At 39.5% G+C, this 12,114-nt stretch overlaps 2 protein-coding genes across 3 annotated transcripts; both read right to left on the reverse strand.

Annotated features, from left to right (window-relative positions):
- Window positions 1-95: 95 nt before the first annotated feature.
- casp10 (caspase 10, apoptosis-related cysteine peptidase) lies at window positions 96-5,501 on the reverse strand. 2 transcript variants are annotated; one of them, XM_069153871.1, is made up of 12 exons: window positions 5,331-5,501; window positions 4,582-4,856; window positions 3,906-4,011; window positions 3,458-3,593; window positions 2,970-3,040; window positions 2,817-2,855; window positions 2,662-2,692; window positions 2,484-2,573; window positions 2,053-2,360; window positions 1,692-1,812; window positions 1,090-1,582; window positions 96-759 (listed from the first exon to the last, which is right to left on the reverse strand). In XM_069153871.1, the coding sequence occupies exons 2-12, from the start codon at window positions 4,851-4,853 to the stop codon at window positions 597-599; spliced, it is 1,830 nt and encodes a 609-aa protein (XP_069009972.1). In that variant the 5' UTR covers window positions 4,854-4,856; window positions 5,331-5,501; the 3' UTR covers window positions 96-596. The 2 variants fall into 2 exon arrangements, with proteins under 2 accessions (XP_069009972.1, XP_069009971.1); XM_069153870.1 differs by having other exon boundaries at window positions 2,053-2,573.
- Window positions 5,502-6,876: 1,375 nt separating this feature from the next.
- On the reverse strand, window positions 6,877-9,886 carry LOC138200786 (protein FAM237A-like). Its single transcript, XM_069153671.1, has 2 exons — window positions 9,520-9,886; window positions 6,877-6,920 (listed from the first exon to the last, which is right to left on the reverse strand). Exons 1-2 carry the CDS (start codon window positions 9,884-9,886, stop codon window positions 6,877-6,879), a joined length of 411 nt encoding a protein of 136 aa, XP_069009772.1.
- Between the last annotated feature and the right edge of the window lie 2,228 nt (window positions 9,887-12,114).

Consider the following 12,114-nt stretch of genomic DNA (forward strand, 5'->3'; position numbering starts at 1 on the left):
TATTTAGGAACAAAGCCAGCAGCAGTGATGCAGCTTCACAGGGATTATGTATTAAAGACTCAGGAAGTTATGAATGAAACAGACTGTAAAAAACATTTTACGGCACAGTTGTTTTTTTAATGCATCTATGCGAAACCAAACGTAAATAACACATTCAAATTACAAAATGTTTTCAAAATGGAAATGCATTAAGAATGTGTCATTTGGTTAATAGAAAAAAACCCTCCGTTTGAACGTATTTCTAATGTGACAACTGTGTGTAAACTGTGGTAAAAAAAAAAAAGACAATATGTCAGTCTGCTGCTTGTATACTTGGACTTACTGGCTAAAAATGATTGTAAAATAAAAGAGAACATATTCAGAACTGGATGTTTTACTCCTGCATCTATGTGCATGATTAGCTCATGCAGTTCATTAAGGTAAACATTAAAATTCAAAAAAGTGCTTAATTTTGGCAATGCTTTAAAAGGAGGAAGACAGTGTGTATCTGTGTATGACGCCAGCTTGGACCGTCTTGAACACGTTCTACATCTTAAAAAAATATCATAGCAAACTTCCACCACTTACAAGCATTTGTGAATGTAAGTTAAGTGTCGTCAGTGCGTCAGATTTGGAGGAACGGCTTTGGGGACTGGAAAGATCACTTTCTTCCTGAGTGAGGAGGTTAGTTGAGGCATCTGCTTTTTCCACCCAGTGGAATCAGACTTCTTGCTCACATCTTCATTCACTTTGGTCAGCAGAGACACAAGGTCGCACCCTCTGGGAAAAACAAAAGATATAAAGTGAGATGGTGGCCTAAAAAACTACAGACTAATTGCAATGTACATATATCACATTAGTAACACAAAATTTAATTTTTGTTTCTGCAACAACAATATAAAATAGCCAAGTAAAAGTTCAGGATTTTGGCATCTAAAGTAAAAAATACATGCATATCAGCTTCTTGAAGTATAATGTAGCACGAAATGAAAAGTAAGAAGTGAGGAAATTAAATTGTAAATACATTATTTCTTTAAGTGAATGTACTTTCTCTTCCCCACTGCAAAAATTACCATCACATTCACGTGTCTTTTACTTTGTCTTACTAACCTGGGCACCATCTGAACGAGGTTTTGGCACAATGACTGAATAAACCAAGTGCCGTTTTTCGTCTCTCTGAAGGAGACAAAAGAAGGAACAGTGGCCATTGCCATGATGAAATCTGCATGAGCCGGGATGGAGGCTCCGAAATCATCATTACAACACAGACTGAAGTGAGGGCTATCGTCCTCAATGCACACGGGTTTCTGCTCGTTGCGGCCCTGGCAGGCCTGGATAAAAAACAGCTTGGGTTTTTTTACTAAAGAGGGGCAGTTAATTCCATCGAATGGGTTCGTCAGCTGCCTGAGCTCGACAGTCTGGCCGTCCACACCATACACGCTTCCCTCTAGGCCGTGGCTGAGAACGCAGCAGACCAGACAGTCCATCTGACTGTGGTCTGTGCTGCTGAGCTGCTTAAGGATGGACAGCATTTTCTCCCCGCTACAGTCTCTGTAGAGGCGGATGTCAAAGCCCAGCCACTCAAACACACGCTGCAGACTTTCTGGAAGATACACATGGAAACAGTACTTCCACACACACGCAGAGCAGGGCTGGGAAACACACACCTGTTTTATTAAGAGATTTTCAAAGTGAATCAAACTTTCGCTTACCTTCATCAAGCTTGGTTCCTATTCGCTCCTTGAGATACACACGGGATCCAGTGAAGTCATTGTTGTTGACTATCAAACAGATACCTCTCTTTTCTCCAGTCATGGAATACGTTCCCAAACCCTGCACAGATAAATCCATAACCCAGATTAAATACTTTAAGGATTAAGAGTAACATTTGTAAAATTATAATTCACATGCTTCACCATAAATTACATGTTCAAACTTTAGCTTTCATCAGCACATGCAGGGAAGAATTAACTCACTAGGGGGCCTCAGGTCAAAACTGAGCAGTGGGTCCTCTACTCTGGCATCTATTTGAACATATATACTTGTATAACTAATAAATATTAAATAAAATACCTCAGTATTTGTTGTTGTAATCTGAGGTGGCATCGTTTCTGGGGAGGTCTTGATGTCATGCGATGGCAGCTTTTCTGTGGAGGTCTTGATGTCATGCGATGGCAGCTTTTCTGTGGAGGTCTTGATGTCATGAGATGGCAGCTTTTCTGGGGAGGTCTTGATGTCATGCGATGGCAGCTTTTCTGTGGAGGTCTTGATGTCATGAGATGGCAGCTTTTCTGTGGAGGTCTTGATGTCATGAGATGGCAGCTTTTCTGTGGAGGTCTTGATGTCATGCGATGGCAGCTTTTCCAAACTACTACTTGTCCCTATGGGACATATAATTGCATTAATTTCAGGGAAAAGGAAGGGACAGTAAATATATTTGAATATTTCAAAGGTCTGACATCTCGTTTTGTTCATGACTTTATAGAGAACATACTTATAAGCACCTTTCAATAAAGCAGAGTCGCTTGTTCTAAGGCTTAAATGACCGAGTCGATGTGACAGGCCCTCACATTTATCTCCAGCATCAGGGAAATCTATTAAAAGTGAAAATAGATTATGAATAAATGAATCCACTACATCTTTGTGTTTAAACGTTTGGAGAAAAAAACATAAACAACTCACCAACAGAGGTGCTGGAAGAATTCATGGAGGACTGTGCAGGATACAAGAGAAATTTAAAATAAACATAAAAGAAAAAGAAAAAGAAATATCAGGATTTGAATTTATTGGCATATAATGTCCCCTGAATTTTAATGACTGAATACTGAGTTTCTTACCGTAGTCAACGATCGAGTCCTCGCTAAAGACTGATCATCCTGATGAGAGAGAGAACAAACAGAAACAGAACAAAAGTGAAAAGTGTGAAGATAATGTTGTAGTAGGAATCTTCCGCTGCAGCTTAGAGGGATTGAAACTGTCGAAACATGTACCTGGTTTGGTGCAGAAAAAGACGCAGACCTTTGTCGACCCGTTTCTTGAGCTATAAGGCAGCTGTGAGGTACTGTGGTAAAAAAAAAGAAAGAAAAAAATCAATCGAAAAGTGATTTGCAGACAGATGATTCAGTAAATATTAAAATCATATGTGACAGAATGACTGAAACTCTCAACACTGTAAGTTATTAAAGTTACAGGTTACCACTTTGTATATAACCTTCAATTTCTACAATAAAGGTTGGAAAGATCACCGTTCAGAAAAATGCAAGTCAAAGTAAAGTCCCTTTATCTGACTTGTCGGCAGCCCTGCTGCCTCCTCTGCTGCTGTTCTCACCTCACCACTCACTGTCTGCACATTTCTAATTCCTCTTCCTGTGTGTAGTGTCCCCTTTGAATCTTGAAGTGAACCCTCTGACAGTAAAAACCTGCAGCTGTCTCCGGTGTCTGCTCTTCCATCCTACGTTTGCCGTTACGAGTAGCTCACCCTGCTGTGCTTTAAACTGGTTGATCTTTTCATTCAACATGGGACACACTGACTTCAATATGGTCTCCAGTGTGTTTAGATTAGTATCACTGATGAGCTCCATGTGCTCCATCGCCAGGAAGACTTCCAGTGTAGTCTGAAAAATTATGCAAACGTACAGTTACACTACTTTTTATCAAACAATACATATTTTATGCAGCTGAGGTTCATATCAAATTTAACTGTATATCAGATATAATTACCTTCAAATATCTATGATATGCCTGATACCGAATCAAAAATGTATTTTTTATTAAACTTTAAAATGTTATGAACCTACAGATATATAATAGGCATGTTTGTAGGCTTTGGACTTCTATGGGATTTTCATGCCTAAAAAAAACAACTCAGATTTTACACCAACAGCAAACCAAAATTTCTAACATTGAACTTCTAAAGAAGCACTCACAACATTTTCATCTCGTTTTCTGCGTGAGATAATTTTGTCTAACAAGAACTTCATGTCTTTCAACTCTTCATCGGTGATTTCCTCAGACAGGCTGTAAAGCAGCTTCCTGGAATGACAGAGAACACTTTTACTTTTGGGTCACTACAGTTTGGTCATTATTATTAAGGCCGATCCATAATTACAGAAATAGTTGCACAGTTTAGGAAGTACATGTAATCGATTTTGTTTGTTCAGCAGGACACAAACCAAAGTGTAAAAAGTTTCACAGGGGTTGTGTGTATCTCAGCAGGAAGCTGTGGCCATGCAACTAACAAAGACTTTAAGATACTTTTAAGCCACAAAAAGTTCCACAGGTGATCATACGCTCACTGAGACAGGGTTCAACTCCCTGCCTTTTCCCGGCTCATAACAATGACTCATCCTGTTGTTACATATAAAGCTCCATGACACGATTCCAAATTAGTACCGAGATACTCCTGCACACACCACAACAAGTTTTAGTGTTGTCACAAAGTCAATCATGTCTGTGCAAACATTGGTACAACTGTCTTTTATGAAAGTTGAAAACTTTTCCTTTTTAGTTGCATGTGTTGTGCCTTGTTTGGTGTCATTTCTTTTTCCCCCGTGGACTCTGAGTCCGACCACAAAGACGAACTGACGATGTGGGGCGGCCCACCTGTAGGGAGAGATGCTTGTACTTGGTTGGTCAAGGAGGCGCAGCTTGCGGACCAGACGATCGCGTTGGATGGTGAGGAGAAGCTCAGTCAGCAGCTCTGGTTTCTCAGGTGATAGGTAGTCTTTATCGGCCAGACGAGAGAAGAGGTCACCGGCTGTCTCCACCCTGGTCGGGTTTTGGCTCAGGAGGTCCGTGCAAAGAAAAACCAGAGCTTTGACCTCGCGTCTACTCAGCTCCTTACCGACCTCCAGCAGCACCTTTTGGAATTCCATTTCCTGCAATCAGAGCAGAATCAGACTCACTCAGACTTCTTGGGCCTCACGTGGAGTTGTTCCTTCATTTGTTTTACTTATTTGGAGAAACTGGCAGCAGAAACTGTGATATTTTGTGCATCCTGGAGGAGATTCTGTGAATGTGTTGTGACTCATAGTTGACTTGTCAACATGTTAAAACTAATTTAGCCTGTAATTCTGTGTGTGTGTGTGTGTGTGTGTGTGTGTGTGTGTGTGTGTGTGTGTGTGTGTGTGTGTGTGTGTGTGTGTCAAACACAGGAAGTGTTAAGCCAGTTGCAAAATAAATCTCATGTCAGGACAAATAAATGAAGAGGTCAATATTGTAGACAAATAGAAGTGGCACACACACCATCTGTAGATATCAAACCAGCCTGACATGCCATTACATGATCACTTCAACACACGAACTGCTGCCTCAGTCACAATCTCTAAACTCGAAATGTTGCGCAACGATACCTGTTTGGAGACGGTTTTCAGCTGGTCTGACGCAAAGGGATGTTGGTTGTTCACGTCAGCATATTTCAGAGCTACTGTAGTCCGCAGGCTGCTGAAATATTTTTTTTTAAATCTCCAACTGGAAATTGACAGAGACGCGGAACTTCGGACGCTGCTGGTATCATAGAGGGTTCAAAAGAGGAAACCGAAACTGACAGTGAGAGAGCGCATGACCTGCCTGAGTTAACTCCTACTGGATGGTGCTGCCATCTGGGTGATAAACGTGCCCTTATTTGGAGATATCCAAGAGCACGTGTTCCACCATAGGCTTGCACAAGAGTAAGTGTGTTTATTTAATGAAGCACCTTTCACAGACGAAGTCACAAAGTGCGTCACAATAGAAATTAACAGCAGAACACAATAATATTAAAAGCAACCTACAATCACAGTACACAACAACAAACCACTGAAATAAAGGCAGTAGATGAGATCAAAAACAATCTGAAAAGATTTGTCGCGATCACCTTTTTCAAACGGGTGCGCGAGACAGCCAGTAAATCCTGATTAGAGCAATGATTCATCGAGGTTGGGCTGCGAAGTTCATGTGAAACACGATGAAGATTTCAAAAGAAGTTTATCTCTCATTTCTACTGATTAAATATGTTGGTCATTAACAGGACAATTTAAATACATTGATGGATGGCAGATACTGTTCTGTAGTACTGCTAGTAAGGGTGTCGACTAATGCCAGAGAATGCTGAATTAAATATATACCATTACACATTTATTAATTGTGATTAATTCATTTAAAGTATATTAAATCTACACTGTCTCTGTTTTATGTATAATTAGGACTAACGTTTTTGTTTTTTTTTATCAGAAAATGATTCAGAAATAACTATGAACTATTATCTCCTTGCATGTAATTTACAGAATAGGCTATAATTTATATCATGTTCAAATGTGGATCGATTAATTCCAGTAAGTGTCATCTTTAGCTCAGTCATCATTTACTCCCAAGTGTAAATTTGAATTGTCACGGACAAACGACTTGCAGCCATGACCTATGCATTTATTGTACTTAAAATGAACAAACAAACATAACAACATTACTTTAAGGAGCAGAAACATGGCCTGACTTGCAGGGTAATGTCAAAAATAAACATAAGAGCGCACCGAACATACTTTATGTTTAATCACAATTTTGATACAGAGTGTCCTAAACTGTAATGTACGTCACCTTGGCAACAATACAGTTCTTGGTGCAATGATGGCATTAAAAAAAGGGATAATCATTTTATCTTTTGGAGGCGGTCCTGAAAAGTGTGATAGTAAAGTTCAACGTGTCCAAATATATAAAAATAATATGGAGACCTCAACCCTGTTGTCTTTGTCTATAATAAAAGTTAACAAAACTCATTATTGAAAACCACAGATATCCTACCTGTAAGGGCATTATAGTGAAAAATAGTAGGAGAGAAAATATTGACAAAAGCTGGTGTGTGTTTTATTTCGGTTCGGTCTTCGGGGTCTTGATGTGTCCTCCGCGTCTCACTCTGACACTCAGCTACGCCTGCGACTTCACTCCAGAGCGGTTGAACCTGAAGGACTCTGTAGAGGACACACACACACACACACACACACACACACACACACACACACACACACACACACACACACATACACACACACACACACCAGAGAGAGAGAGAGAGAGAGAGAGAGAGAGAGAGAGAGAAAGAGTGAGCATTATACAACAGATGATTGTATACATAACAACTACAAAGTGCTAACAGAGTATAGTCTGAAAGTGGGTTTTTAGCCTGCACTGGAGGATGGCCAGTGAATCAGATCCACAGTTGAGAGTTCATTCAACCACTGTGGAGCCAAAACAGAGAAAAGCCTGGACTGAGATGAGGTCCTCTGAGGGAAGGGACAGCTGAGCGTCCAGGGGCAGAGGAACACAGCGGTCGGACTTTAGCTTTATAGGTAGGAAGGCCGAATTCTTTACCGTCCTGTATGTCACCAATACGGTTTTAAACTGGCTGCGAACAGCAGCAGGGAGGCATTGAGGTGAACTAAGAAGAAAAGTGAGCGAGGTGGGGAAACTTGGGAAGGCTAAACTCCAGGAAACATTCAGCATCAGCTGCAGAGGTCTGACTGCAGAGGAGCTGCAACAAAGGGGGAGTAACAACCGTCCAGGTCAAAGAGGACGACTGCCTGGAGGAGGGAAACCTTTTTATGTTGTAAAGGAGGGATCAGCAAGAGCTGGCTAATACTGGGATGTTTTCTTTGACAGGCAAGCAGCAATGCGTGTCTCCATGGGAGTGAAAGATGGAGTAAACAACAAGAAAGGCTGGGAGCCATTGACATAGCAGTGCCAGTATAACAGCAGGAAAGTCCTGTCGAGGGACACGAGGGGAGGCAACAACTTTGGGATATGGAGATCATCATCGTACTATATATTGAGGGAAAAGCTTTATAGTCAAACTCATATCCAACAATACACCACGAGGCACTAACCATGTTCTCGGCTCCGATTCAAAGAACAGAGTCGAGGGAGAAGTCGGTCCTGCTGTGGATTGATGACGCGTGTGATACTTCAGCACTCAATCAGATGAGCTCACTGCATCTTCAGACATGACATCAATGCAAAGTTGTAACCCAGATTAGTTCCTTTCTTCAGTCATATAAACAGGAGTTTTGGAGAGGGGCCTGAATCTGCTTTTGTTTTGCTTGTGTTTGACCTACATTCAGCATCCTCAGAGGCTAAGGCCTCGTCCACACCTGGCATTAATAGCTGTCCTGGTTGTTCACAAGTGGACAGCTCTAAGTCGGTCAGTTCACACCTGCCCGAATCACAACAAAATTCATGTCAGGGCACTTAACATGGCAAGGTCCTTACAACAGAACACATTTACAGACATACATATAGCAAATAAACGCACACAGTCCATCACTAACGTTTACAAAGACCAAATGTGTTGTTTTTAAATGATGCAAGAAGAAGAAGAAGAAGAAGAAGAAATCAAAACCACTTCCTCTTCGTATGTTGGCACCAAACGATGTGGACTTCCGTTTAAACAGAGGACATCAGTTGAGTAGGTGGTCCTTCATATGCTCAGCATACGTTTGTGTAATCACTGCTTTAATGTGGCCCATATGTGGACCAAACATGCTGAACGTCGTCTCAGCGCTCTGATCTGTATCATCTTGGGTGCATTGACACCGATACTTAAGAGTTGTAGACCCAAGAAGCAGTTTAATGCAGTTCAATGCAGTTTAATGCAGTTTAATGCCAGGTGTGAACAGGACAAGAGCTGTCAGCTGGAAGCACGTCCATCCACACATCCCTCACCCCTCTCACTGACAGACGGACCAACACTGCCAGCGTCTCAGAACAAGGAAAAGCAAAGCATTTACCCTGAGAGGGAATATGTCAATACTGTTGAAAGCTGTTAGGTGCTCTCACTTTTGTTTCACACAATAGTCATACAATTATTAATTTCAGAGCAGATAGGACATTTAAAATGATTTTATGGCTAAATTTACGATTTATAAGAAAATCATTAAGAAATGAGCTAATTTTGCGTCAACATATTTGACAGGTCTGATTCTGTCACAGCATGCATTGATATCATGACGTCTACACGTGAAAGTCTGGAGTTTCAGTTCTGATTCACATTTTGAGTTAATTTAACGATTTCAATGTGGACTTGAAAAACGGTGAAAAAAATATAAAGACCTTTATTGTGCTGCAAAATGATTCAAAGCAGCTGAGACTCAATGTAACATTAATTTTTTAATAATGTGGGATTGAGTGGAATAATTCACCATCATTTATTGCTGCTCTATGACTGAAACTAACTTCTATAAGTATTTATATACTTTGCAAATGGTTTAGTTCACAAGTGAGTATTATTTCACAAATTTCTCCATTAATATTTGATTTATTACATGCAGATAAAATTGAAAATAGATAATAATTAGAAAAACAACAAAATAAATTCTCAATCTAATCATTATTACAAGTGACTATTCTTTCCATTTAAAGCACCACCAGTCTGCTGGTACACTTATCCCAAGTTTTTCAAGGTATTTGACAGATTCTGCTTGTGATTTTCATTTACTTTCAATTTCTAGATCTATAATTCCGCTGATTTGATTGAGAGGAAACTTTTAGAAGTAAAATGTGTTTTTGAGCACTTACTGTCTGTAATGAGCGAGTGCACCGCGGTGCTGTGTCTCCGCCCCAGGCCGTGACTCCTGGACAGGACGCAGTCCAGATAGAGGTCCCAGAAGACCTGGGCCAGGTCCCAGAACAGCGCCGTGTGTTTGCTGTTGTCTGATGACCCGAGGGACTCCATGAGCTCCCAGAAGGCGGGCACCGTGTCAGCAATCCTCGGAGAGCGCATCTCCAGCAGCAGAGCCGAGGAGGAGTCCCAGCACTGCGGGTTGGCCCGGTTGGCATTCAACGGGTCCACCTGACCCGGCTTCTGGCCTTGCAGCGGCACGGCGCAGAAGCAGGACAGCACGAGCACTGTGGCCACGGGTACGTTAACGAGCACCGGGACCATCTGCACAGACCAAACACAGGTCAGCTGCTTCACTGGGATTTATCTATTAAGCTTTGTGTCAATTCACATTTTTAACAAAATCGCTGACAGAGGTCCACAAAATTTAGGTTATGCATATTTCGAATAAAAAAAAAAAAGGCCAGTCGAGACACTTAACATGACATATTAACATCACATAATTAAATGCATTTCAAATGGCTAACTGCATATTGGCAAACATTCATTTCTGTGCTTGTGATTAAATCATTGATCAACATTCTCAACTCATCAGTTTAAATAAACCTCATCAGCGTCTCAAATTCAAATATTAGCCCAAGAAAACTAAATACGGGTTTTATGAATACAAAATATAAATGTTGCCTGAACAGAGAGCGGTTGTGGTATATATTGTACTTACCACTAAAGCTGGGCCGACCGCCAAGGCTGTAGTGTTGTTTAGGGGTTTGGTAAATACCTGTTAAGTCTTTACTGACGTCAGTGCCTCCCTCCTTTGCGTGCGTGTTAGTCTTGTCACGTTTATTAATCGTTATGTTTAAAAAATATGCACCCTTGTCTGCACGCAAACAATAAGCATGTGGTCTTTAACATTAAGTCTTTGTTGCTGTAATTATCAAGAATTGATCATGACTTAAATTCTTGAATAATTTCAGGGAAATTTGTGAATTCAAATTTCAAAATGTATATTTTTTTGTTATTTTGTTTTATCTATCTATCTATCTATCTATCTATCTATCTATCTATCTATCTATCTATCTATCTATCTATCTATCTATCTATCTATCTATGCAACTAGTCATAATCTATATATGTACTGGAGATTTTCTCAATTAATTAACTCATACTTTGGTCTACAAAACATCACAAATGCCCATATATATATATAAATCAACATTTTTGCTGAAGACATGGGACACTTCTTTTGGCGTGAATAACTCTCAGTAACCAGCAGTATTAAGAACATCGATAAAAAAAAATTATAATAGTGATCATTTTAATGAAGAATTTGCACAATGATTAACATAACTTTTTCTAATCAATCAAATCAAAGTAATTTTTGGTATTGCATTTCATGATCTTCATTCAGAGCTTAATGTAGCCTAAACACCCAGGACAGGACAGGCTTAAGTTCAAGATAAAGAGATGGCAGAAAACATGAGCAATCTCTCCTCTTAAGCTTTGGTGGTTCCTGCCGTCTGTAAAAACAAACTCAGTGATGAACAATGTTCCAGAAGGTGGTGAACGACTTCCTTTTCTATGCTTTTACTGAAATGTCACATGCATACCTGATCTCCAATGTAATTACTTTCACAGTGAGAGTCCAACGGTAAATGTACTGGGTGGGTTTCTAACTCAGTCATTCATCCTTCTGATGATTCAAAGAAACAGACTTCACCACAATTTCCGCTGCCAGGGGTAAATTATAACTTTTAAATAAACACCTCATACATAAACACAAAATGTAATGTTCGGATGCTTCTAGACAGGAAAGGAGGCAGTAAAGTACAAATTAATATGATCAAATATGAAATTATCTGAAGGGAAAATATTTCTAACTTTAACTGTTTTTTTATTTGAAATTAAAATTTAAACAAATTAATATCTAGAAAAGAACTTCTTTTTTTAAAATCTTAATTAAAAATGTAGAAATCAAGACTTTTGTGGTTCAACAGTAATTCAGTGCTATTGTTTTACATTTATTTACTCTTTTACAAATAATTTTATATTGATAGAATTTTTATGTGAATTTCTTTCATTTTATGTGAAAAAAAAAAGGATTGTATTTTATGCTCAGGTTTTCAGGATTCTTAAAATGATTATCCTGCAGGAACACTGTGAGTCAATCATATAATACTGTCCCCGTGATAAATGTCAAATATAAGTGAAAAAACGGTGCACCCCTCCTCACTCAACTTCACCTTATCACATATCAAGCTGCAGCTGAGGCGCATCTTTACACAGCTTTTGTCTTTTATTTATTTTACTTGTACGTTGTATTTTAGTTTTGGAAATGTTTGTATTTAGTTTAGATTTATGTGCTTCTGAGCATTACTACTTGCTTTAAAAAAAACTTTTGTACAATGAAAGCCACACTGAGAACCCAAACAAACAAATTAAATCTGGTTCTACGTTGTATATTATCACCAAAAAGTGAGAACGAGTACCATCACCGTATTTGTGTTGTAATACCACTTGCAAATCTTTCTATAATAATATTATTTGCAAGGAAA

The sequence above is a fragment of the Embiotoca jacksoni genome, unplaced genomic scaffold (genome assembly GCF_022577435.1).
Source record: "Embiotoca jacksoni isolate LCO1_2020_lvr unplaced genomic scaffold, fEmbJac1.0.p SCAF_2, whole genome shotgun sequence".
Classification (NCBI taxonomy): Eukaryota; Metazoa; Chordata; class Actinopteri; family Embiotocidae; genus Embiotoca; species Embiotoca jacksoni.

Excerpts from the sequence above, each read along its gene's own strand:
- casp10 (XM_069153870.1), bottom strand. The coding sequence starts at position 4,853 with ATGGAATTCCAAAAGGTGCTGCTGGAGGTCGGTAAGGAGCTGAGTAGA. Across the intron at positions 4,012-4,581 it reads ACAAGCATCTCTCCCTACAG|GAAGCTGCTTTACAGCCTGT; the intron begins GTGGGCCGCCCC and ends CTGTCATTCCAG. Across the intron at positions 2,574-2,661 it reads TTCTTCCAGCACCTCTGTTG|ATTTCCCTGATGCTGGAGAT; the intron begins GTGAGTTGTTTA and ends CACTTTTAATAG.
- LOC138200786 (XM_069153671.1), bottom strand. The coding sequence starts at position 9,886 with ATGGTCCCGGTGCTCGTTAACGTACCCGTGGCCACAGTGCTCGTGCTG. Across the intron at positions 6,921-9,519 it reads GCACTCGCTCATTACAGACA|AGTCCTTCAGGTTCAACCGC; the intron begins GTAAGTGCTCAA and ends TGTCCTCTACAG.